The sequence below is a fragment of the Euphorbia lathyris genome, chromosome 3 (genome assembly GCF_963576675.1).
Source record: "Euphorbia lathyris chromosome 3, ddEupLath1.1, whole genome shotgun sequence".
Taxonomy (NCBI): domain Eukaryota; kingdom Viridiplantae; phylum Streptophyta; class Magnoliopsida; order Malpighiales; family Euphorbiaceae; genus Euphorbia; species Euphorbia lathyris.
The window spans coordinates 92,958,297-92,986,186 of NC_088912.1; the positions used below are offsets into that span (position 1 = coordinate 92,958,297).

At 39.2% G+C, this 27,890-nt stretch overlaps 1 protein-coding gene across 2 annotated transcripts; it reads right to left on the minus strand.

Annotated features, from left to right (window-relative positions):
- Window positions 1-14,093: 14,093 nt before the first annotated feature.
- LOC136223338 (transcription elongation factor SPT6 homolog) lies at window positions 14,094-25,946 on the minus strand. 2 transcript variants are annotated; one of them, XM_066011271.1, is made up of 17 exons: window positions 25,848-25,946; window positions 25,640-25,714; window positions 24,220-24,325; window positions 24,043-24,133; window positions 23,765-23,846; window positions 23,539-23,656; window positions 23,211-23,421; window positions 22,921-23,112; window positions 22,719-22,841; window positions 22,094-22,477; window positions 21,722-21,832; window positions 20,857-21,636; window positions 20,046-20,184; window positions 18,830-19,974; window positions 18,528-18,737; window positions 17,244-17,631; window positions 14,094-16,790 (listed from the first exon to the last, which is right to left on the minus strand). In XM_066011271.1, the coding sequence occupies exons 1-17, from the start codon at window positions 25,879-25,881 to the stop codon at window positions 14,302-14,304; spliced, it is 6,678 nt and encodes a 2,225-aa protein (XP_065867343.1). In that variant the 5' UTR covers window positions 25,882-25,946; the 3' UTR covers window positions 14,094-14,301. The 2 variants fall into 2 exon arrangements, with proteins under 2 accessions (XP_065867343.1, XP_065867342.1); XM_066011270.1 differs by having other exon boundaries at window positions 23,765-23,858.
- Between the last annotated feature and the right edge of the window lie 1,944 nt (window positions 25,947-27,890).

Below are 27,890 nucleotides of genomic sequence, written 5' to 3' on the forward strand. Positions count from 1 at the left end.
CTTGAGATGCAAGCTATATATAGTCGTGAAGTTGTAACCTTTAGTAAATAGAAAGTCTCCATTAATGCTTCATGGCGGTTACTGGTTTCCTTTAGGTATGTCCGTTAGCTTATTAATAGCTCATTAATGGCCTTTATTGTGGAATCGGCTCCGCTGCTCAGCTGGCGAACCGAGGGGTTATGGCGGATCTCCACATAGATTTGACTGTGGATCTCACGTGGCGGAGTCTTGGTGATCCGCCTGTCGGATCTCCTCGCCTGATACGTCATGGTATTCCGGTATTAGGTGATCAATACACGGCTGATCTAGGCGAATATCTCCTTTGATCCTTTGGATAATATCCCAATGTTATCAGAAGCCCCCCTAAAGTTCCTTTAAAGTCCTTTAGGGCTTTTGAGCTTCTTCGCGCGCCGTCATAATGACTTGCATTGATGGTCACTCTATTCGATGCCAATCGATGGGTGACACGTGTCGTAGGCGCGCCGCTCGAGGAAAGAGAAAACATCTTCTTCCTTCCTCTCTTTCTCTTTCCACTCTATTTGGTTTCCTCTTCCATCTTCCTTCGAGTTTTTTGCCCAGAGTCTTAGGGATGTAAATGGGGCGGGGAATACCGGTACCCGTCGGGGCCCCGCCCCGTTTTTTGGCAGGGACGGGGACGGGGACCAATATGGTCCCCGTAGGCGGGTACGGGGCGGGGACAGGAAATGGTATCCCCGCCCCACGGGGATCCCCGTACCCATACCATTAATGCCCCGACGGGGATTCCCCGTTTAGATATGAAATTGAAAAATATATACTTAAAATGTGAATAAGGAGGATCGAACCTCTGACCAGTTGATACACAACTAAACAACTTAACCATCTGAACCAATTCCATTTCTTATCAACCATTCACTAATGTGAAAATAACAGCAGAGCAGTAGTCAAAGCCGCCAATGAAGTCTTTCCGGCCAGTCTCTGCGTCTTTGCCGATTTCCATTTCCAATTCCAAATATTTAATTCAAATTCTTGGATCTTCTTCTCAGAAACATCCATATCCATGGCTTCCATATCCGGAGCCGCCGACAACGCCGTCGGAGGAACCGCCATTTGCAATTGTTTCCGATTCAGCAAATGCAGTAATCAGAGATTAAAGAAAATGAGAAATTGCAAAGAAGAAACTAAAGATTCAGAATCAGAATAGAAAGAAAAACTCAGTTTCTGTTTCGGTTTTGACGAGAGATTCAAGAGAGAAGGTGAAGAAGAGGAATCAATCAGAAAGAACAAAATGAAAATTGAGAGAGAAAGAGAGAATTGGAAGAATAAACGGGGATTCCCCGTACCTACGGGGATCCCCGTGGGGCGAGGACGGGGACAGTTTTTGTCCCCATTTAGTTGGCGGGGACGGGGACGGGGAATCCCCATTTAGGCGGGGACGGGGATGGGAAACCAAATCCCCGCCCCGCCCCGCCCCGTTTACATCCCTAGCTGGACTTCTTCTTCTTCGGAAAATTCTGATTCTTCCGAAGGTATTGTCAGTTGTGACTTAGCTGAGTTGCGTAACTCGGCGTGTAATAGCAATCTAACTCATTCAGGTAGGATTCAGAACTTTCCCGGCGCCGTTACTTGTTTTTCTCCGGCAATAGATTCTAGGCGGCTTTCGGGGATGGAGGCATCTTCTTCAGCCTCGTCTAGCAAAAAGGCGCCTCGTGCAGAATCCACTTCCTCCCGTATGAGCGTCGTAGATCTAGCGAATCTGGCGGATCGCTTTCCTTGGATAAAGGAATACGAGACTTAATTGGCGGAAGCTCATCAGCGACCCGCCTGTCCGCCAACTGGATATTTGTCGGTGTACAGTTGTCACGTTGAAAGAGGGTTCCGGCTTCCTCTTCCTAAGATGATGGCGGATATCTTAGCTTACTTTGACATCACTGTCAGCCAGCTGCATCCTAATGGGTGGTTAGACCTGGTCCTGGATTGTTATTTAGCTTCAAACTTAGGGATAGTTTGTAACCCTCGAGTCTTCCGAACACTTCACAAACCGACGAAACGAAAGGCCGAGTCCTTTTACACCTTTGCTAAATTTGGTACCTATTCGCCATTCTCTGGCAAGATGTCCAATGTCCATCTCTGGGATGAGAAATTTTTCTATGTAAAGATAAGGGAGGGCGAGTCTCTAGGCTTTCTGTCGGTTTGGAATGCCAAACCTTTGCATATGGCGGGAGATATGCGTATATTGACAAACAGTGACGAGGAATCTCCGGGCCTGTGGACGAATCATTAAGGATGCCGAATACATCTCCTGTGCAACTTTCTGATTTCCTCGGATTATTACACCTCCCTTGACCGTGGGGATGTAAATGGTTAAGTGGCGTATGGAGATGAGAGCTGCGGCTTCAGAGATAAAGGGTCGCCCAAGGATGATATTGTAAGCCAACTGGACATCTAAGATGGAGAATTCCAGATCTCCCTTCCATATTTGATCTTCATCTGCCAATTCACAATCTAGTGTTACCTGGCCTTTTGTTTGGATGGTGTGCCCTGTTACTCCCAAGATGTCTACTATGGTGGTTTCCACTTGGATGGGATCGACCATAACCTTGGCGAATGCTCCTCTTATGATGACGTTGCATGAACTTCCGGTGTCAATCATCACTCTTTTCATCTTCCATCCTTCTATCATCACGGTAATGACCAGTGCATCTGCGTGAGGAGGAATCTCCGGGCCTACGTCCGCAAAAGGGCGATTAAGTGATGCCCTATCCAGGGCAGTGGTCTTTGCCTTTTTCAGCACAGGTTGATATCCTGGTCCGCCCACTATGACATTGATAGTGCCTTTCGCCTTCTTTTTCTGATCGTCTCTTGATCTATCACCATCTCCTTTCTTGTTATCATTTTGGACGAACCTGTCTAGCTTTCCCCTTTCGATAAGCCTTTCTATCTCTCTGGCCAACTCCCAGCATGCGTCCGTGTCATGACCATTCCTCCTATGGTATTTGCAATAATTTTTGGGATTTTTCCCGATGTTGGTATGCTCCCCCCCCTTTTGGTTCGGGGTATGAAATGCTCCGATTGTGCTGGCTGTTCTCTATCCACATCAGCACTTCGCTTTTGGAGGCATTTAATGGTGTAAACGACGACATGTATGCCGATTTGTTCTTAGAGCCTCTACGCCTGCCTCGGGATGACGAATCGGGATTCTTGTCCTTCTCTTTATCCCGTCGTCGAGATTCGCCTTTGTCTTTTTTGGGCGGAGACACTGACTCCCGACGGATATCATCCACCTCCATAAAATCCTTGCACCGTTCTATCAACTCTGCCATATCTCTGGGCTTCTTTCTGATCAGATCTTCCTGCAAGCTTTTACATGTGGTGTTTTTCACTAGAGCTTCCACCGCCATGGAGACATCTACATCAACAATTCGTATACACAATTTGTTGAAATTGTCTACATATTCTCGAAGGGGTTCACTTGCTTTCTGTTTCAACTCAAAAAGCTTTCGTGATTTGACCACTGGAGGGATACATTTTGGCGAATTTGGCGCAGAACTCTCTACTCAACTTATCCCAGCTGTCTATCAATCCGGGAGGCAAAGATTGGAACCAATCATAAGCAGGTCCTCCTAGCGTGGTGATAAACATCCGACATAATACCGCTTTACTGGCGCGATTAAGGCCAAGAAACATCCGATACTTTCTAGCATGGGCCTCGGGGTTGTCAGCACCCATGTAAACCGGGATATTAGGTATTTTGAAATGCCTATCTGTCTCCTCAGCTTCGATCCACGCCGTGAATGGCGAGTCACGATTGGCGAATGGGTTATGCCTGACATTTTCTTCATTTATGCGTAGCACCGTAGCTCTAACTAGATCTGCTAGATTGCCTGGATCCGCCCTGGGGCATCTCCTATTTGGAGATCTACTCAGAGGTCGCCTGCTTGGAGATCGACTCGGAGATGATGAGGAGCTAGATCCAGACGACGGATCTGATGGCGAACGCCCACCTCCACCTGCTTGTCCTCCAGAAGGAGCTTGTCTATCTTCCCCTTGGTTCGGTGGTGGTTGTGGCCTATCCGGATGAGGTGTCTCTACTGGCCTCTTACCTGGTCTCCGACCTGAGGACGGGGGTGACCTACCCCGTCGGGATGACCTCTACCTTGGAGGTGAAGGTGACTTTGATCACCTGCTGCTTCCCTTCTTTCTCTTTTTGTGTCTTCGGCCTCCTGATCCGCCTTCTAGGAGATTCGACCGCGGGCGACTTGGGGCACCTGATCCGCCCAGATTCACCCTATGGTTTATTGGTCCCCCTGGGAGAGTTTGGTCATTCCTTCGACTCCCTTCTGCTCCATCAAAAAATAGGTGCCGATTGAGTGGCGGGTTACCAGCTGCGACGGTAGTAACCACCATGGAATCCGTAGGTTGAGTTTGAAAAAATGAAGAATCATGGGCGTTCGATCCTATAGCTGCCTGTGGCCATTGAGATGTTGTAGGAGTGGGTGCCGTGCGTCGAAGCTCTGGAATTATCATGAACGGCCTTAGGCGGTTCTCCATCTCAAGTCCATACTCTCTTCTTATGGATCTCGCACATATTTCGATGAATGAATCTGGCGACATACTCCTTTCACCATGCGTCATAGGTGCATTTGTATCAACGCGACCAACGTTAGTTACATGTTGACTTGATGGTGTTACCAATGGTGTTTCAATCCCCGATGAGGGATTCTGCTCTCCACTCGTCATGTCTTATTGTGAACGAAAAACCCTTTTATTTGGCTAAGGTTCCACCTTTACCGCACCAATTGATGACTTGTGGAGAATTTTCGATCAGCTTCCGTCCCTGTGGGGGCGTCATTGGGTTCGACGGGGGGAAGCTCCGATGCCAAAGTCAGTATAAAGTATGGAAGAGTAAACTGAATTGACAAAGTAGGATTTCTAGGATTGTGTGAATGTGTACCTTGATAGCTTGAGATGCAAACTATATATAGTTGTGAAGTTGTAACCTTTAGTAACTAGAAAGTCTCCATTAATGCTTCATCAATGGCGGTTACTGGCGGTTATTGGCGGTTACTGGTTTCCTTTAGGTATGTCCGTTAGCTTATTAATAGCTCATTAATGGCCTTTATTGTGGAATCGGCTCCGCTGCTCAGCTGGCGAACCGAGGGGTTATGGCGGATCTCCACATAGGTTTGATTGCGGATCTCACGTGGCGGAGTCTTGGTGATCCGTCCGTCGGATCTCCTCGCTTGATACGCCATGGTATTCCGGTATCAGGTGATCAATACACGGCTGATCTAGGTGAATATCTCCTTTGATCCTTTGGATAATATCCCAATGTTATCAGTAAATATTGATATCCGTTGATATCCGCATCAAATCCGGCTGCAAATATGAACATATGAAGTTCGTCAGTGATAATATATTTACTTTAACATGAACTTATATATTATGAAAATAAAATATACCCGGGATCTCGTTGTTATGTACAGAGGACGATGAGCTTTGGCCTTGACTACGACTACTCCTCGAAGTAGAAGACCGAGCATGACCTCATGGTCCCTAACTGTACTCCCATGCACTCGGATTCCGCTTCGTAGATGAATTCCCCTTTGGTCTACCCCTAACTGTGTCTTTGACTTCAGGTTCTTTGTAACTACTTTGATCTGGGTTAATCTGATCATGGATGTAGACATGTATGCTACGCACCATTGTAAGATCTAATTTGTCAACCTTTTCCACAAGAGAGTGAAAAAACCGGTGATCCTTGGACCCGTCACCATATACGGGAGCAATAACTGGTATGTCACTCAAACAATCAAATGCAAGAGATCTCCAAAAAGGATGGATGCGCTCCACACTAACCGATGTACCCGAATCAATATAGCGTTTAAGTTCACATGCACAAGGAATGCCATGAGTCATGGGCAACACACATCTACATTCGCTTAACACATCCACGCTCAATCTGCACATACACACTATCTCATCATTAAGTACACGCAAACAGTAAAGTGAAACATGTAAGTCGAGGTAAGCGAAAGGAGCTACACAGTGAGACACCGTAGATCTTCTTCTCGAGTCCTCAAGTGAGTATCTGGTTATATACAGTAAAGAATTACAAAACTAATTTATTACAATTTTAAATTTTAAATTTAAGAACAGAAAAAATGTCTTACTTGATCGTATCGATCTGAGCCTCAATGTCCTTGTGCACCTTCGCCCATACTGTATCGAGTGCACCAGTAGATGAATTCAACCATTGCTTCAATTGTGCATGTGAACTCTCCACTCGACAGGTTGTTGTGTTTCCTAAGTGCAACACTTTGTTCGTCCACGCTCGACAGAACTTCTCCTTATACACTAGCCATGTGGTCTCCACATACTGTATCACACTAAGCCATTTGGCAGAAGTATTCTTCATGCTTACCACTGCCTTCTCATATTCGGCTACTGTCGGCGCTTCAATTATATTTTTCCATTTGGAATTCTTAAAAATTTCTCCAAAAACCTTCAACCCACACAACTTGCCTACTCTATCCTCCACATCTTTATTAGTATGCCATGTACACAACAAATGATGAGTTTCAGGAAATACCTCACGAACCGGTCTTATCAACCCTAACTCCCGGTCTATAGCAATGGCTGTCGGATGCACATCAGCTCCAAGCAAAAGCCTCAATTTTTCTAAAATCCACATATAACTACCCTCAGTCTCATCCTTCATAATTGCATAGGCAATCAAGAAGTTCTTGTTTGAAGGCGTCATTCCAATGATCTCAAAAAATGGCATTTTATACTTGTTTGTTTTATATGTTGAATCCATACTAACAAACAAGTAATATGATCGGAACAGTGTGATCGAAGTAGGATGTGCCATAAAGAGGTGAGTCACAATATTGCTGCCCGGCTCCGCTTGCGTCCAATGTATGTAATCCTTATCTATAGCAAGCCGATAAAACTGACTGATTACATCCTGACCCTCAAAGCTCTCAATCCTTATTTTTTCCCTGTAGGTATACACATGTCTTTATGTCGGGCAATCCTCCGGGTGTTTTTCTTTAATTGCTGCAAAAATAGCACAAGGCTTTGCTTGAGCTGCACTCATTTGACGAACAATTTTTTTTTAACCGGGACTTAGTCCGCCCATCTGTCTATAGCCCTGATGATATACAACCAAGGGATGATTGTGCTGTCCTCTCTCTCCAGCAACCCCATTCACCACCCAACCCGCTAATTCAACGATTTTTATAACCTTTACCTGGAATTTGCAACCACAGTATTTTGTTTTCGTATTCCTCTGTACTACTTCCTCCATATCCATATCCTTTTTCCTTTGAGTATTCTTTATACCACGGGCACATTTAACCAATATCCATTTTAACTTAGCCCCTGTCTTGTGAGACGTTATAGTTAACTCGAAGCCGAGCCCAATCGCCGTCTATTTTGCCCAGTTAACAACTTCCTGTTTGTTTCAAATGTTTGTACACAAAAAAGTTATGCACTGTAATCAACACCGTTGCCGCCAAAATCTTCTAACGGAACCTGCAAATGATAACTAACGAACATTAAATTCCATTACGGTCAATTTCATAAATTTTTTGGTGCCTAAATCCCTAAAATCCAAAGTTCAGGGTACTGGGGCGTGTGAACATCACACACCACCACAAGGTGGGGCGGGTGTGATGCTCACACGCCCCACCTTATAGTGGGGCGTGATGTTCACACGTCCCACCATAAGGTGGTGCGTCATGCTCACACGTCCGATAACAGCAATCCGAATTTTTTAAAATTTTTTGATAGAAATCATTATATACTCAATCGGAAAAATACATCGACTTCAGCGGCTAGGTCATTCTCGTCTCTTCCCAGTGATAACGGATTGCTCGTCATTGTACGTGTAATCTTTGATTTCGGAAAGAAATGAGTTTGGAAGAGTTTGAGAGAGTTTAGAAATTTTGAATTTTTGCTAAAGGGGCGATTTCGTCTTTTTATGGGGCTGAGGGTGGGAAATTGGGGCTGGGTGTAGTAATTCACATTAAAAATCATCCAAGAATCCTAACTAATTACACATAATTCGAACCCTAGTAGTTCCCCTCAAATTGATGGTGGATGTACTCTCATCTTGTCACGGAGTTGAACGAATCATGCCTTGGACATGGGTTCGGTGAAGATATCTACTGGGTGATCAAGAATATTGATATAACTAACTCGAATAGGGATGCAAGTGGGGCGGGGATTCCTCATCCCTGTCGGTGACCCATCCCGACGGGGATGGGGAATTACTGATAAGAATCCCCATGGGATGGGGATGGGGATAATTTTATCCCTCGCGACGGGGATGGGACGGGTATGAGGAATGGTATCTCCGCCCCATTAATCCCCAATGGGGAATCCCCGGCGGATCCCCCAATTATTCCACATTATAATTAAAATTATACTTTAAATATTATAATTTATAACATTTAACTTAAACTAAATAGACTTATTTTCAAATAAAATATTAACCATGACTAAATGGATATTTTTCCTAACCTAGACTAAATTAAAGGCATGGTATCTCTCTCATTCTTTCGAACAAAAACCTAGAATTAGGAAAGAGATGAGAAAGGAAATATATACTGATTGTTTTTAAAATATAAATGGTGATTCCCCATGGGGACGGGGATGTGGAATAGGAAAAAGTGTTTTTAAACGGGGACGGGGATTCCCCGTGGGGGACAAATCTTTCCTCATCTAACTCGCGGGGATGGGATGGGGAATCCCCGACTAGTCGAGGATGGGGATGGAAAATGCATTCCTGCTCCGTTTGCATCCCTAAACTCGAAGCTCCTTTTTAGGCACCTTATCACGAAAAAATAAAAGTCAATTTCCAAATGTTTGGAGTGATTATGAAAGATCATATTTGTAGTGAGATATGTGGCGCTTAAGTTGTCACACCATATTTTGCTTCAATCAATGTCGGGAGATGATGCGTTGTTTGTGTATGCGCCAATAAACAAGATTTGGTCCAAGACAGATAGCAAAACCTAATGTGGACTTGCAGTCGTCAAGATCACTACAGCAGTCAGCATCAATATACCCAAAAAGATTAAGTGAATGATCCCGATAAATAAAAATTTCATGTGTACGTGTGGAGTGAAGATATCATAATATATGTTTAGCCACCTTCTGATCAATTGTTGGATAATGCAAAAATTGACTCACTTTATCAACTGAGTAACTGATATAAGGACGGGTAATAACAACATATTGAAGAACCCCCCCCCCAACTATATTTTTATACATACCGGGATCATCAAACAATTCACTACTTTCAAGAGCCAATTTGCCATAAGTATAAGATGGTGTCGAGATACTGTTTGCACCTCCCATTTTTACACAATCAAAAAGATCATTAATATATTTATGCTAAGTCAAGTGAAGCGTCTTAGGAGTCCAAGAAGCTTTTAAGCTAAGAAAATAACTTAATTTGCTAAGATCCCAAATGGAAAAATGAAACTGCAGTTGAGTAACAAGACGACTGGTGGCACGTTCATTTAGTACCGGTAACAAGTATGTCGTCGACATACAATAAACAAACAGTCGAGTACCATTGGATTGTAAACAATAAAGAGACGAATCAGCCTTAGAGCATAAAAAAAAACTGAGCTTAGAAATTTGGCACATTAGGTTGAGGTGGTGTATTTGGCATGTTATTTAAAAATTTCATATCGTGGAGGAATAGTTGTGAAGGGCCATTTGAGTGCAGGAAACGCGACGGTTACATTATCACTTGATTAACTTCTTGTTGACAACGAGCGAGCCTCGCGATCTAACTTTGGAAAGGGAAACTCATTTTCATTAAAAGCAAAATTACTTAGAGATGAAAAAGTTATTGGTAAGTAAATCAAAACAATCAAATTTACCAAATCCAAGAAAATGCATTTACAAGATCGAGGACTCAACTTATTTGAATCATACAGATGAAGCTAAGGATAACATAAACATCCAAAAGGACAAAACACGTTATAATTAGGAAGCACGTCGAATAATTTTTCTTAGGGTAAATTTCAAAAAAAACCCCTGTGGTTTCACTTTTTTGCCAAAAAAGGACTGTGGTTTTTTTCGTTTCAAATACAGGACTGTGGTTTATTCCGTTACACTATTTACGGATTTGGTGAAGATGCCGTTAATTTGCTGACGTGGCTGAAGGGCAATTATGGGTTTTTAAAAAATTGGGATAAATTTTTTAAAAAAAAACCTTGTGGTTTCACTTTTTTGCAGAAAAATGATTGTGGTTTTTTTCTTTTCAAATACAGGACTGTGATTTATTCCATTACACTATTTACGGATTTGGTGAAGATGTCGTTTATTTGCAGACGTGGCTGAAGGGCAAATATGAGTTTTTTAAAAAAATTGACTATAAAAGGTCTTGAACAACCATGTGAGATTGCGCTCATGTGAGATTTTATAGTCAATATTGTAGCCACAAAATAGTTATAAAAAATTCATCGGTAAATATTGTAGACCCAAAATAGTTATAAAAAATTTATTGATCAATTTTTTTAAAAATCCATATTTACTCTTCAGCCACGTTAGCAAATAAACGACATCTTCACCAAATCCCTAAATAGTGTAAAGAATAAATCACAGTCCTGTATTTGAAAAGAAAAAAAACCATAGTCCTTTTTCTGCAAAAAAGTGAAACCACAGGTTTTTTTTTTAAAATTTACCCTAATTTTTTTAAAAACCCATAATTGCCCTTCAGCCACGTCAGCAAATTAACGGCATCTTCACCAAATCTGTAAATAGTGTAACGGAATAAACCACGGTCCTGTATTTGAAACGAAAAAAACCACAGTCCTTTTTTGGCAAAAAAGTGAAACCACATGGTTTTTTTTTGAAATTTACCCTTTTTCTTATGGGTTTTATAATCACTTATGGGAACCGGTAATCGATTGTTAATGCACATTCAAACCATAAGTCCAAACACTCAATTGGTATTTTAGCATGATGTAAAAGTGAGAGACTCATTTCAACAATATGATGTTAAAGTGATTTTCAACCAATGTTCGAAACTTTACGAAAATAATCATCAATTCTGATTTATATTTCACAAATTTAAGGGATTTAAGGTTCTTAATCACTCAAACCAACATTAATTAATTTAGTAAAAAATAGTTAAATATTATATTATAAATTTGATTATATATTTTTAATTAAAATATATTAAATAATAATATAATATTATAAATAATTTTACTTTTTATACTTACATTAACATAATAATGTTTTTATATAAACTTATATTCTTTTTACTCTACCATAGTTAAATGGAACCGGTGAATAATTCACCGGTCCTAAAGAATCCGGTATACTAAATACCGGTTCAATGTTTTTTAGCGGTTGCATTGCAACAGCAAATTAATTTTGACACCACCGGTGTCTGTTAGATTCAATTAAAAAAATAATATGTAGATATTAATTAAATAACCAGATGCACTTCTGTTGCTCCTATTAATTAAATTTATTGAAGTTTTCCTTCCTTAAAAAAGTTAACTGTTAAATACCGTCTCCAAATTACTTATCACCGCTCTTTTTGGATTTTTTTTGCCCTTCTTATAATTTTGATCAAAAAAATGAAAATTCTCTCTCCAAAATCATAACCCCGAACAACAATAATTGAAATTATGAAAATAATTGATGCTTGACAATCTGAACTCCGAAAATGAATGATTACGAGTCGGAAACATTAAGATTTACATCTTTTTATCAAAGAACTCATGAAAATAATACATATTTTTCATGATGATTTTGCATTTTTCGTCACAAAAAATTGAGCGATTTAGTATTTTTCGTCACTAAAATTTTTATGATTTTACATATTTCAAAATTTGGCCTAAACGGATGCGGCATCCCGCCTACCCATGGCGGGAACGGATGCGGCATCCGTTCCCGCCATGGGTCGGGCGGTATGCCGCATCCGTTTAAGCCAAATTTTGAATTTTCTCTCAAAAAAAAAAATTTCCAATTTTGAAAAAAAAAATTATGCCAAGGACAAAATTATCCAATAGGAACGGTGATAAGTAATTTAGGAGTAGTAAATAGCAAAACCCAAAAAAAATTGTTTAGTTTCTTATTTAAGAATACTGCTATACACTAATTAATGGGATAAAATCAAATTTGAACCTAATTTTTTAAGAAGTACAAATTTAATCTTAATGTATTAAATATTATAAATTTAATCTTAATATTTTTAAACAAGATCAATTTTAGTCCTATATTACCAAAAATTTGAAAAAACTGTTTTGAATGTTATTTAAATTTTTTCACATTTTTAATAATATACTATTAAAATTAATCTTATTTGAAAATATTAAAGTTAATTTTAAATCATTTTATAAATTATGACTAAATCTACATAAATGTTATGGTCAAATTTGATCCTCTAATTAATTTAAGCATCACTTTCATCTATTCTTATCGTTATTACTCAACAAATCAATTAAAAATAGGTTTCATCTCTTTCTAATTGATCTGTCCATTTTATTAAAGATTGTTTCATCAAAATAATAATAATAATTGACATATTTATTCATATATAAAAACATACGAATATCAGATATAAAAGTATCAAATGCATGTTGGAGTATAAGATGCAATGAATGTTTATATTTAGTTATATAAAAACATGCAGGTTTTTTTCCTATTAAAAGATACAAACAGATTTGTTTTTCTCCTAAAAAAAATAGACAGATTTCCTGCTGCAGCAAATAGAATGAAACCCGTGTATAAACACTGGTTTTCTAACCAAAATGAAACCGGTGTCATTTAACTCTATCAGACCTGACAGAGCATTACAGTTAGAATTTTTTTAAACTAAACTGTTTTTTTAAAAGGGATAAGTTACCAAAATAGGCCTAAGGCTTTTAGAAAGTATTAATTTAGACTCAACGTTCAAAATAGCGCTAATATAAACTTAACCTTTACAACATAATATTAATTTGGCCTAATGCATACCCAGCCCCCTAAAGTTGTCCGTTTTGTTCATTTAACCCCTTCACCTTACGGGACAACCCTTTAACCCCCTAAACTCCAAAAAAACGCTACTTTTAACCCCATATGGGAAAGTCCTTAATATTGAAAATTTGCTATAAATATCATTTAGTCATCACTTCTCTTCCACTGTATTCTGTACTTCATGTCAAATCAGATTTTAACTCTTCCTTTGTATTGTCTTCCACTATATCTATATACACTGTGGTCATAATTCATACAAAGTTAAAGCATTTTTTACAATTGCAACGTGGATTGAGACCAAAAAAAGCACCAATTAAAAATTAGAAAGACAACAATTAAATCTTCTTTATCTCCAATGCCAGTACTTGAGTTGGAACTAGGAGTTTTTTTGGAGTTTAGGGGTTAAAGGGTTGTCCCGTGAGGTGAGGGGGTTAAATGAACAAAATGGACAACTTTAAGGGGCTGGGTATGCATTTTTTTTACCGTTGGAGGCAAGGACAAAATCCTCCCACGCGCCTCATGTGTTTGAGACACAAACGTTGACTAGATCAATGCCACGTCGGACGATATGGGGTTAAAAGTAGCATTTTTTGGGAGTTTAGGGGGTTAAAGGGTTGTCCCGTAAGGTGATGGGGTTAAATGAACAAAACGGACAACTTTAGGGGGCCGGGTATGCATTAGGCCTATTAATTTACGCTTAACGTTTACAATATAACATCAATTTAGACTTCACATACAAAATAACACCAATATAGGCTTAACGTTTACAAAATAATACGAATTTAAACTTAACGTTATCTTTTTATTTAGTTCTATATTCTTATTTATTATAATACAAATAATTAGCATTCTTGCCCATTAAAATCTTATATTTGTTTTTCATCAATGATTTCATGACTACTAAATTTCATTGCTCATATAATATATGCAAACTAAAAGTAATTGAATATCCATGATCTTTAATTTCATATGCATTGAGTCCTCCACTAACGGTTGGAGGTTCCGTTAGTGAGAGGCGCAATAATGTATGAAAATGAAAGATCAGGGGCTTCTTTCATCCATAAAACTATTAAAGTTGGGAATAATTCCATTCAAAAGTAAAGAAAGCTATGCAGATAGGAATTAAAAAGAAACAGCATTAGCCAAAAGAAACTACTTCATCGTAAGATGGTATATGTACATCAAAAGTTAGACATCGTTTAAAATGCTCAAAATGATACATTTTCCTGAATAACAAAACAAACCTAAATAGCTTTCTCTATTTCATTACTGTACTACTTGTGTTCTTACCAAAAATAACTTACCATACTTGTAGCTGCACAAGTTTCACCACCCATCTTTCTTCCCGGAGTTACTGTTTCCACCCCCACCCCATCCACTTTGGCCGCCACCACTTCCTTCACTTCCCCAACCATCTTTCTTCCCAGAGTTACTGTCGCCGCCACCACCACCAGCTCCACTTCCCCAACCATCTTTCTTCCCGGAGTTACTGTCGCCACCGCCACCACTGGCTCCACTTCCCCAACCATCTTTCTTCTCAAAGGTGCTTCCACCACCACTGGCTCCACTTCCCCAACCATCTTTCTTCTCGGAGTTACTGTTGCCACCCCCACCCCAACCACTTTGACCACCGCCACCACTGGCTTCACTTCCCCAACCAACTTTCTTCTCAGAAGTGCTTCCACCACCACTGGCTCCACTTCCCCAACCATCTTTCTTCTCGGAGTTACTGTTGCCACCCCCACCCCATCCACTTTGGCCGCCACTGTCTTTACTTCCCCAATCTTTCTTCCCGGAGTTACTGCTGCCACCCCCACCCCAACCAGTTTGGCCTCCATTGTCTTCACTTCCCCAACCACCTTTCTTCCCAGAGCTATTGCTGCCTCCGCCACCACTGGCATCACCGCCCCAAGAATTTCCACCTGAATTGTTGCCACCCCAGCTGGAGTTATTATCACCTGAATCACTGCCACTGTTGAACCCACGCCCACGTCCCCGCCTTCCTCCATACCCTTGCCTCCCACGGCCCCTTCCCCTGCCACTCCATTCACCAGCTGTATTACTTCTGTCTTCATTTTTGTCACCACCACCCCATCCGCCTCCACCACTGTCTTCACTTCCCCAATTTTTCTTGCCACCACCACCCCATCCACTTCCGCCTCCACCACTATCTTCACTTCCCCAATTTTTCTTGCCACCACCACTCCATCCACTTCCACCTCCACCACTATCTTCACTTCCCCAATTTTTCTTGCCACCACCACTGTCTTCACTTCCCCAATTTTTCTTGCCTCCACCCCATGTGCTTTCTCCACCACCACTATCTTCACTTCCCCAATTTTTCTTGCCACCACCACTGTCTTCACTTCCCCAATTTTTCTTGCCTCCACCCCATGTGCTTTCTCCACCACCGCCAGTGTCTTCACTTCCCCAATTTTTCTTGCCACCACCACCCCATCCACTTCCGCCTCCACCACTATCTTCACTTCCCCAATTTTTCTTGCCTCCACCCCATGTGCTTTCTCCACCACCGCCAGTGTCTTCACTTCCCCAATTTTTCTTGCCACCACCACCCCATCCACTTTCTCCACCAGTGCCTTCACTTCCCTGCCTTCCTCCATACCCTTGCCTCCCACGGCCATTTCTTCCACCTTGATTATCCCTTCCCCTTCCCCTTTCCCTGCCACCCCATTCACCAGCTGTAGCACTTCTGTCTTCATTTTTGTCACCACCACCCCATCCGCCTCCACCACTGCCTTCACTTCCCCAATTTTTCTTGCCACCACCACCCCATCCACTTCCGCCTCCACCACTATCTTCACTTCCCCAATTTTTCTTGCCACCACCAGTGTCTTCACTTCCCCAATTTTTCTTGCCACCACCACCCCATCCGCTTTCTCCACCACCTCCACCAGTGCCTTCACTTCCCCAATTTTTCTTGCCACCACCACCCCATCCGCTTCCTCCACCACTGTCTTCACTTCCCAAATTTTTCTTGCCACCTCCACCCCATCCGCTTCCTCCACCTCCACCACTATCTTCATTTCCCCAATTTTTCTTGTCACCACCACCCCATCCACTTCCACCTCCATCACTGTCTTCACTTCCCTTATTTTTCTTGCCACCACCGCCCCATCCGCTTCCTCCACCTCCACCACTATCTTCATTTCCCCAATTTTTCTTGTCACCACCACCCCATCCGCTTCCACCTCCATCACTGTCTTCACTTCCCTTATTTTTCTTGCCACCACCGCCCCATCCGCTTCCGCCTCCACCACTGTCTTCACTTCCCCAATTTTTCTTGCTATCACCTGGAGGTGAAGCAGGACCACTTCCAAGAATACCTTTTGATTCACTACCAAAGCTGCTGCTCCAGCCACCGCCAGCATTCCCACCTGAAGAATTCCCATTTGAATTGTTGCCACCCCAGCTGCCGCTGGCGCCAGCACCCCAATTTCCACCACCGGAAGAAGTGTTCATCCTATTATCGTCTTCGCCTTTATCATTATCATTATCATTTGAGCCCCAGTTGGAGGTATTATAACCTGAGTCACTGTCACTATTAAACCGCCCCCGCCCCCGCCTTCCTCCTCGCCCACCTCGATTGCCCCTGCCTCTACCACCAGAGCTAAAATCATCAGAATTACCACTTCCACCACCACTCCATCCACCCGAAAAATCATCCTTTTGGGAATAATCATTTCCGTTGTTATCGGAATCATCTCGACGGCCACGTCCACGACGGCCACGGCCACGGCCGCGTCCTCGGTCACCATTTGGCCTAGGCAATCCACTTGGATGACCTTCTCCTCCACCTCCAAAAAAACAAAACACCTGTATTAGCATACTGAGTAAATTGATATTAACATACTTTTGGCATTTTGCCATTGTCAAATCAACTTCAGCCACTGAACTTTAATTCAGTGACATTTAGCGCCTGTATATTGCTGAAATCAGTTTGCACAGTCCAACATGCATCTGCCATCAAGCGGCACATAACACAAGCTGCATGAAATGTTAGGTGAATCATGGAACGTGTGATGCACACTTAACTATAGGAGCTGTATTTCAACAATGAATAAAACCACATGAACTTAACGTTACCAAATTGAAATCGAAAAGCAAAATGTCAAAATTTTGACAAGAGGCTAAAAATATGTTTTTAATTCTGGATAGAAACGGTTCGTCATGATTCAATTGCAAAGACAAGAGAAGAAAGGAATAATCTTGTGCAGTATGAAACTAATTCACAAATGTACAAAATTCACCTGAACCAAACTGGCTTTGCCAACCACCATCATTGGATCCTTCGGTGGAAGAAGATGAAAGATTACGTTTTGGTATTGGATCATCAATGTGTTTTTGGAAATATGCCACAACCTGTTCAACCATTGCAAATATCTGCTTCCTATATTTGAATCCTTCAGGATATACACCAACATACTCATGGTGAAGGTTTGTTCTTATATAAGACAAGATGAAGGTACCAGGATGCTCATAAGAAAGACCAAAACAGTAAGGAATCCTCATTGGGTATTCAGCTTTCTCAGCTTTTAACAGTCCGTCAATCTCTGCTTTTGAACCCTTCTTGAACTTTCGGAAGCTTATCATTGCTTTCAGGTGGCTCACCAATGGGTTCACAAACCGGTCCAAAACCTATTCGTGAAAACAAGGAAAAGCATCAAGAATCGCTGAAAAAGAAGCAAAACCATGTGAAAAATTGCTACTTGAAAAGAGAAAAGTTCAGAAACTTCAGCAAAGATTCAGAAAGAAAAATCTATAAATATCATATCACTGTAAACAGAAAAGACAGGCATGTGAGCTAAAAAGAGGTTAAGCACATCCGAGCAGACAGTTTCTTTTAGGTTGGGATTCAAGTGGATCCCTTCTTGGTGCACCAATATTACCAGCTTAGTTATACATCTTAAACTTGATTTTCTACATATATAGATGGAATGCACGATATCCACGTGTGAAAATTCTTCTGGGAACTGTTTGGAAAGTCTATTTTGGAAGTAGTTCAATTCAAATGGACTTTTTTTCTCTATTCTTCTATTTGGAAAAACTTCTCTGAAAGAATTGAATTCTTTCGTAATATAAATCAAGGTGAATTGTGAAAATTGGAAATCATGCCAAAATGATCATGGGAATTCAATTCAACTTGGTTTGTTTGTTATACAGTTACTAAAACATCCCAATCGATTTCTTCTTATTCTTCTTCATAGGAGTATTAACGAAAATATGTGAAATGAATTGATTACTAACTGAATTTAATCCCTGTTAAAAAAATCCCAAACAAAATAAATGGTTAGTAATTAAATTGAAATGAATTCTAGTAAGTGAAATCAATTTAAATTTGGCTTGGAATTTGATCCAAATAAGGGATATATCGAAAGATCGCAAGTAATTTAATGCATTCAACATATTCTCTAAATCTTGAAAATGACATTTTATCAAATTTTGTATTGAAAACCTGCCACAAAATTCCTGATCTGGATGTTAGACCTTAAGTAGTAGAGCGTACCAGAGGAAGTAGAGATCAAAGCACTAACCTCATCTAGATCATTAAAAATGGAATCCCCTATCTTCAACGACTTCCCTATATGGAGCAAACTTGTGATGGTTGTGCAGTCTTTCTCTCCTTCAATTATGTCTTTGTGAACAAAGAGTCCATCATAGACTTTCAGTGTTAGTGTAAGATAACTAGGGCCCCTTGAACTTGGATGGAAAATACTTTCACCAACATCCTTGTCAGAAAGGAACTGCTCAAACATCAGCAGCAATAAATACCATCAGTTTATATAGAAAGTTGATAATTTTACAACAATAAATCATAATATACAAACTAATATACCTCCATTGCCTGGCCACTTGTTATATTTTTGAAGTGCGGATGATTAATATTCCTCTGCTTGAAATGTTTCTTTGCAAGCTCATCCTTCTGGGCTTCATTTTGCTGTACTAACAAACTTTTCTTGCTTTCAGAATAATACTGATCAAGCTCACTTGGATTCTGGTTTCTGCAACCCCTAAGCTCACTTTCTTTACAGGTTAAGAACACTTGGTATTTAGTCTTGTCAAGATATTTTATCTTGCAAGTAAGCAAATCACCTTCATGTAGCTTTTCTGGCAAAGAAAAGTCATCCCCTCCATCCAAATAATCCTCCTTCGCTATGACACCCGTCAATCCAGAGTCAAGACCACAGAATGCTCGCTGTGATAGAACTCGTCGAACAGTAACCTGAATGATTCTTCCTTCTGCAAATGCATCCTCATTCTTGCCTGATATCAGAATGAAAAGCTCATCCTGTGTCAGATTTTCATAAGGAATGCGAGGATCAAGAAATCCGTGAAGCAGTTCATCTTTTATAGCATGAAGAGTCTCTCGTTTGCTTTCCCCATGCTCTATTTCGTATTTTTCTGCATAATCATCAACATTGAAGTTGTCCAGCAGCTCAGGGTTGTCTTTAACAGACAATAGAGGCTGTTCCTGAGAATCGTCATTAACTACAGCCTTAACAAATTTTTCTGCAAGAACATATGACTCGGGGTGAACTCTTGTATCATCAAATAATGCAAGCTCACTGGAAGCAGAAAGCAGGTAATTACTATGCACTCTTAAAAAGCCCACTGCATTATAGAAAATCTTCTTTCCCATCAATCCACAGCTTGCCATATCATAACGACTATTGAACGTTTTACCCCCAAGCAGCTCCCTCTGAATAAAGGCAGCCTTCTGGGGACCAAGCCCAGAGACAAACTGGAGAGGAGCTAAAAGCCAGTCATGGCTCTGAGCGAAATCTACATCAATTCCTACCTGGTTGGTTATATCAAGCAATACCCGTTCAATCATCCCATACTTCTCATCAGGGGTCAGAAAATGATCCAAGGAACTAAGCTTCCAAGTAACAATCTCTTTCTGAGGACTACATAGTGTTGCAATCATAGCCAAAGGATTTTGGAGGTAACGGCCAAGAGCCACAGCTCGTCTGACAATGCCTACAAATTACACAAGGCATCAGAACAGGTGAGAACTAAGAACATTAAAACATCAAGTGATCTCGCTATACCTTGTTGTCCAGGTAATTGGCATGATGAAACCTCTGAGGTTTCATAAATCTCAGGCAATGATAGATCCCCATAAACAATGCTGACGTTGCCTATTGTTTTATCAACTTCCCCAGGATCTTCATTTATGTTACGAATAAGCTGAATGCAACAACAAATGTATCATATTTCACAAATTGATCATCCAACAAAAATTACTAAAGTCCACGATAAAGCAGGAAATGAAAAACACACTATATATAGGTTTACATGGTTTGCCCGATAAGAACAAATCAATGCAGGAAGTAATGCAAACCATCATCATTTTCATGCCAACCCAAAGAACTTAATCATTTCAATCATATACATGCCTAAACATAATATTTGCCATCAGGCAACTGCTTACTATCACAGCAGGCTTGTACCATAAAGAACTAAAATTCAAATTAATCAACATAACTTAGTATAATTCTATCCAATCTAAAATTATCACAGAAGTCCCAGACACTTGTTCTTGACTAATCAGCCAGCCGTTAATCAAGAAAAATAGACAATAGTATCGAATACTAAAAGAAACAAAGTTGCAAAAATTAAAATAATGGTAACATTTTAGAATAAAAATTTCAACATCAACTAAAATCATGCGAGGCCACATGCAGTAGCATTTTCGACATATTTCATAAGACCAGAAAAACCTATAATACTAGTTCAAGTAGAAATCCATAGCGTGCAAGATATGATGCAAGAGTTATTAATCAAAGACCAGATACAAACCCAAGCTTATGAACAGAAATAACTTAAAATAACACATGCATGAAGTTTAGAGCTTGATACCTCATCCATATCATCCTTTAACCAAGTGCAAGATATGTTAAGAGCGCCAAGAACAATTACACTTGGCTTATGATTGCTTATGAATTTAAGGACACGTTGCTGGTCATATTTCTTTCTTTGTTGATCAATAACATTTTGTGAACGCAGGCCAAGGGACCCAGTTTCCAACACATCAACCAACTGTCCTGAAGGACCCAACATTACAAATGTAATTGGCGGCTTTCCAGGACCCCAACAGCAAGCCATAATCCTTGGTGCAGCAACTTTCTCCTGGTCAGAGGGATTTTCGTTCTGCTGATAAGGTGCAACAGAAGCTCTTTTCCACAACTGCTTCCGATATTCCTCAAGCAACCAGTTCTTTGCTCTGGCAGCCAACAAGTCTCGAGTTTCTTTCTCGAATGAAGGAAGAAGAAAATTCAAAAACACATCCTGCATTATTAGTTTTCTCTGTTCATTCCACAGTTGAGCAGAAACCCCGTCACTACTTGGAACAAGAAATTCATGTGAGTCAGTGATTAACTTATTCAGAGCTATTTCTGGTATATTTATGGTGACCTGGAGGAGTTTCTCCTCCTCAGCTTTCTGAATGAGAAGCCATTGCACTTCCTCAAATTTATCAACAGGCTTGTCCGACAGCCATTTAACCCCATAAAAGAGATGAAAAGAATCTATTGCTCTGTCTCCTTCAGGAGTTGGGCATGTGGAGACCAAGGCTTTTTCCATAAAAATTCTACTGAAATGTTTTCTGACACAAGGCTCACTACTGATCTCTATTGCAGCCTAAAACAACCACAAAGACAAGATACGATTAGAAGAAAGAAAAAGATGCCCATTAGGTAGATGAAACACAAACTTAACAACATACCATGAGCCGAGCACCTTTAAGTGCTGCTTCTGGAGTTCCAAATGTTGGAGATAGAAAATTTAAAGCTATAGTCTCTGGAGATTCAGTAGGAGCTTCCCACGAGTCCAGTCCCTGTAACAGATGCATCCGATGGTTAAGCCAAGAACAAAATAAGAATATAGACATTGAAGTAAAGCTGTGAAATTTGTAGGCAGTAGTCAGCGCATTTGGAAAGCTGAGCTCTTGTTACTTTTAATTTATATACACTTCTGAGAGTCTTAAGCACAATTAGTTCTTGTATCTCCTTGGCTCAAAACTTTTATTCTCCCTCTCAACTCAAAGTGATGTGAGACTAGTTCCAATAAAACGAAGTTATGCACAAAGTGAAGTTACCGGTTTGCCTAGAGTAAGAAGCGATCCAAATTGCTCAGCACTATATCCAAATTTCCCTGCAAGCTTCGATAAGCCAGCCTCACTGCAGTTACTGTATTCAAATATCCTACTAGACTGCTTTGATTTTCTTATCTTGCCCTCCGCAGATGGAGGAAAATACATGTTAAACTTAGCATCCACATCATCAATATCTCTCTCTGTTTCAGCAGACTTAAGAGACTTGATCATTCTATCAAACTGCTGCTCAAGTGAAGATAGCTTTGCAACATCATCAACATTGCAACGTTCATCTTCGTACCGCCTGTTGTAATATATCTGGAGGGCATTCTTGCGCTTCTGAATGAGCAAATACTTTTTGTCTAGTTCATCAATGGCCCAGAGAACCTGCAAAATATGGAATAAATTATCTACTTACAAAATATATCAGCCTATTTTCATGCAACTTATTCTTCTTTTAGTAGTCACAACTGTTCATTTATGTGAGCGTTCTCCTCTTCTATCATAAAAACTTCTTAGTTTTTACTCAATCAAGGTAAGAAAAAATGAGGAGAGAAGGATGTACATGACTAAAAGGCAGAGAGCAAGCCTGCTAACATTAATTGTTAGCAATCACAAGAAAAGATACCTTGTGCCACTTCAATCTCAGCTTTACTCCACCCTGATTATCATTTTCACTTTCCAGGCCATCCTCCTGATCTTCCAATAGACTGCGACACCTCTCTTTTCGATACATTGCAATAAATGGTATCTAGAAAAATAGGAGGGAAATCAAAGCATGATCAAATATTTGAAAAAAGAGAAAAATGATGTTTGCCTATGCTACTCACATCATACTTCTCCACATGACGCAACTTCAAAAATGTCATGATATCTTCCTTGCTAATTCTCTTTACTAGATCTGTGTCTTTAATTGAACTTAACAAACATGTGTTCGATGAAAGCTGATTAAGAATCCAGGAGCTTTCTTCTTCCCTGCTCTTTTCATCAACTGGTGCAGGCCCAGCAATTTCCTCGGACATCTAAAGAAACATTTATTAGTCCTCATCACAGTGTAAGAATTTGACAACAGTTTGGTAAGTGGACTGAAACAGATATCATTAATGGAAAAATTGTGGACCTGCATCCTCTCTGGGACATCACTCTTGTTCATCCGGTCATTCCTCTCAGTTGCATACTTATCTAACTCGTACCCATTAATGTCATCCGACTGGACAACCTTAACTACATGACTGTTTAGAATTTCAGCCATGTTACCAAACATGTTGCTAGCTTCCTCTGGGACAGATGAAGAAGCAACCGTTACTCTCTTTGATCCCTGCTTAAGTTGCCTAAGAAAAAAGTCCACAACAACAATCATACTTTGAATGGCATATATCTAGAGTGCAATCTAAACTTTCAAAAAAGAAAATATTGAAATCAAGGGATCAGAAATAGACAATATGTACCTTGTTTGAACTTCAGCCTCATGTCCAATTTCATCATAAACAATAAAATCAGCCATTTCATCCTCCTCAGCATCAGACATGACTTCTCCATCTTTAGAGCCATCATCACATAACAATTCTAAAAGAAAAAAAAAATTAATGGAAATTAACCAATAAAAACAGTCAGACAGGGCCACAAATTATAAACACTTCAAAAGACACCTGACTAAAGTAAAAGGTAATCTACCATCATCATCCGAAATGTCTGAGTTGGCTTTGCTCCTACTGCTAGTATCCGTTTTCTTTAGCCGTTTGAACTTTGCATATCCCTGAGACAATTTCTATGAAGAAAGCAATATCACAAGGGCAGCTGGCTTTTGATGATTAAAGGTAGCAAAATAACTAGAAATGATTAACTTTAAAACAAAAAACAAACATATGCACCTTTAGTGCACAAAATTTCATATTTCCTTTCACAAATAAAAGGAAAGATTCAACAAAGTCGAAAAAGGGAATAACACTTACATCATTACTGCTCTGGCCTATGCCTGAATTTTTGTTTTCTTGGAGCAACTCCAAATCATCATCATCAAGAACAAAATCCTCGAATAGATTACTACAGAATGGAATTAGAAATAATTGGAATTTTTAATTGTATTACATATTTATCAAGCTACATTTAGGAATAAATTATTAAATCACCTGTACTTTTTCTTCCTTTTCCATTTGTTTTTCCCATCTTGATCCTCTTCCTCCTCATTATCGCTGACAATAAACCCATCACTTTCAAATTCGTCCAAGCTATCATCTAATCATCCAGGCCAATTCCAATCATCAGTGTGAACATTTCATTATATGATCTAGTGAATAAAGAATAACAAAACCAGCTCTTCACAACACCAAAATAATAGCTCTGTTAAGGATATAAACAATGAACCAATAACCCCGAAACATGCATACTCTAACAACAGAGGTTATGAGAAAGACCAAGAGAAAAATGAGAAAGTTATGGTTAGGATGTTTTCATAGCTCATAACACTGTTTGCCGCAGCAAACTGAAGAATAATAAGCTTACAATATTTTTATAGCAAAATCAAGCTACTTTCAGGGAGGAAAAATGGAATATATATGTATCAAAGAGAAATACAGTTAAACCTCTATATAGGAATATTCTATATAGGAATAATTATATTTTTAGATGTATATATATGTGTGTGTATATATATATATTAAGAATTCAAACTTGCAAGAAGATAATCATGCAGGTGATGATAGTGTAGAAATAGAAAATGTTACATGCCAAGAAGCTTTCAATATTCTTGAAAGGTTAGAAACATTTTGGATTCAAGAAGAAGGTATTCATGCAAGTGAGTTACTAATTACTCGCAAGTTCAAAGATTTAGTAGCAAATATAAAAACTAAATCAATGTGTCAAACAACTTTACATAAATATTTTCTGAATAATAATAATTAGAGAGTTCTTGTTATTGTTAAAAATTTAAAATTTTATGTGTTGAGAAATTTTATTATACCCATTCTGTAATACGAAAGTGAGTGTCAATGGAAGCACAATTTAATGAAATTGTAAAAACAGTATGTAGAAGGAACAGAAAAAAATATAAATACTGACACCGAAATTGAAATCAAACTTCAAAAACAATTTTCATATAAAAAAAAGTACATGGATTAAACCCACATAAAAAAAATAGTTGAAGCAGTTTATGAAGACTGACGCCCATTGAATAGCCAAGTAAATGGAGGAGAAACTTCAAAGTCTCTGAATTCCTCTTTTTTAGTACATACAGAAGCAAACGTGCGAACTGAAAAACACGGCGAGACAATATAAAAAGGCTCCACCGGCGAGTAATCGCGGGACATAAAACCATTTCGCCGACCAGAAACTTGCTCTTGCAAATTAAAAGATGAGAGTACTCAACCAAAAACAAAAGGGCCCGAATTTCGAAAAACTAAGGCTGAAATCCAAAACCTATCAGTGAAAACCCATTTGGAACAGAAACTTTTGAAGTATCAGAAAAACAGAACTTAGACATGCACGCCAAGCTAAAACCCTAGAAATCCAATAACATATAAAAAAATGCATCAGTTTCACTATTTATCTTACCATCGTCTTCGTCTTCATCTCCATGGTCAACATCAACATCCTCTGCATTTGCGTTTTTCTTCACTCCAGACACGCCTGTGAAAACAATCGAAATAAATCAAGCAAAAACTGAGCCGTTTGTGCTCCAATTACATATCTGCAGCACAATTTCACTTGTCTGTAGAAACACAGAAATAGGAAAATGGAAGAAAATGCTTTAAGACATTACCCTCATCGTAGAGCTTCTTCTTTCTGCGATTCATTGTGTGTAACAATTTACAAAACGTTTTGGTTTCCTCTTTTTTCCTTTCTCTTCCTCTCCGCTCAATGAGAGCTCTGAAAATGACAGTGTGCGACTGGCAAAGCTATATACCGGAAAAGTACAGTGCTTCAAACACGGCGGCGTTTTTTATTTATTTACGAATATGCCACGCACCATAATAAGTAATAATTCATTTTTGGGACAGGTTCAAATTCACAACGTCACTTTTACATATTTTGGTTTTTGGTAAAAAAAAAAGTTACCTATTTAATATTGGGTTCATTCCTAAAAAAAGAAAATTTGATTCACGTTTGAAAGTTTTTTTTAGTATTTTTTTTTTAATAATTTTAGAGGTTTGAAGAGTAGTGTTTATTGATAATTTAGGTTTTAGGAATTAGATGATTAAAAACTTTTTCTATCTCTAATTACTATTATTAATTAATTAATTATGTATTAAATATGAGAGAATTTATTTTTATTTTTATTATTATTATTATTAGAAATTTAAATAAATTGAAATCAGTTGAATTGAATTTTACTGAAAATTGATTTTTTGGACATTTTTTAGAGATTTAATTTGAATAGTTTGTATCAAAAATTAAATAGTTTTTCTTTTACTAAATTTTCAAGTATTATTTTGTTCACTTGAATATATATCAGTATTTATATTAAATCGTTATTTCTTCTTTAAATTTTATGTATTAATAAAAAATATTCTTACGTTTTAAGAAAGACTTAAGTTATTAACATGTGTGATAACTGTGTACTTAAGTAATGACATGTCCAAACCGTTGGAACAATCTGACGTCGTAATGAACCTTTAAAACAGAACTTAGATCAGACGGGACCAGAGTACGGCAAACCTGATAACTAAGTTAGTTTATGATTGGATCGAATCGAAGGGTGTGAACTAATTGAGAGATAGTAGTTAACGTACCGAACCTTGTGTCAATACTTGTTTATTTATAGTGTTTGTTTAGGTTTAAGGCTTGTCACCTCTTCCAGAATCCTTATGAAATTAGGATTCCTTATCCTTCAATGAGTCTGAATTATAGGAGGAATCATTTATCTCATAGGATTCCGGAAGGTTCCTTTGTATTAAGAGGTTATATCTCTGTTAGTCGTATTTAGGCTGCCATCATTGGACTTGGACCGTCATATAAGTGGGCTGCTATTATTGGAGCTGGGCCTCCATGGACGTGGGCCAATATTGTTGGATTTGGGCTGCTAATTCCATATGTGCTTTTAAGCTTTGAGGAGGACAGAGCTGACATCATGCTTGTGATGTCATTTTCCATGATATTAGCCTTTAGACATTTTTTTCAGGATATATTTTGCAAAAGTGGCTTTGTAGGAGGACCTCTTTGAAATTTTGATCCTTATGATTTTAAAATCATGATCATGACGCCTATCTTAGGCTCTCGTTAAACTGACATGCCTAACTAAGGACTGACCTAGAATCTCGTCTTTGTGGCTCATTTATGAGAACATTCGTTTAACGATGAGAAAATATTTATTTTCCTTTTGGGTCTTTTCATTTTCTCAATCTCTTCCTTTTCATGTTAACTGCTTTTTTCACTTCTTTCTTTTCGATATTTCTCTTTTTCTTTGGAGTTTCAAGTTGTTGTCTATTTTCTTCTAGTTTTGATTTCAAAAAGTCGATGCTTCTCTAAAGTAAGTTCTTTTTCCTTTTATCTTTCATTTCCTCTTTTTCATCATCCAATGGTTCGAACGGGCTCATCCCATGGTAAGGGTAATAAGATAAGCAAGAAGAGCAAGTCTCGAAGCAACAAGAATGAAGAGGCTGAAGAGCCTGAGAAATCGAGAATTCCCTAGCAACCATCGACCTTCGATGACCTTACGATGGGTACGCTGGTGTCCAGGTTCCATAAATTTGCTCATCCAAAAGCTAGGGTTCCTACCTCTGACCAAGTGATAACCAAGGCGTCTGAGGGTTATTTGGGTTTTTATAAGATCTTTTTTGAAAACGAGGTTCATCTCCCCTTCTCC

Coding starts and splice junctions, on each gene's coding strand:
- LOC136223338 (XM_066011270.1), bottom strand. CDS start 25,881: ATGAATCGCAGAAAGAAGAAGCTCTACGATGAGG. Junction 24,134..24,219: donor AAAAGGAAGAAAAAGTACAG/GTGATTTAATAA, acceptor TCCATTCTGTAG/TAATCTATTCGAGGATTTTG. Junction 23,859..24,042: donor TAGGCCAGAGCAGTAATGAT/GTAAGTGTTATT, acceptor CTTTCTTCATAG/AAATTGTCTCAGGGATATGC.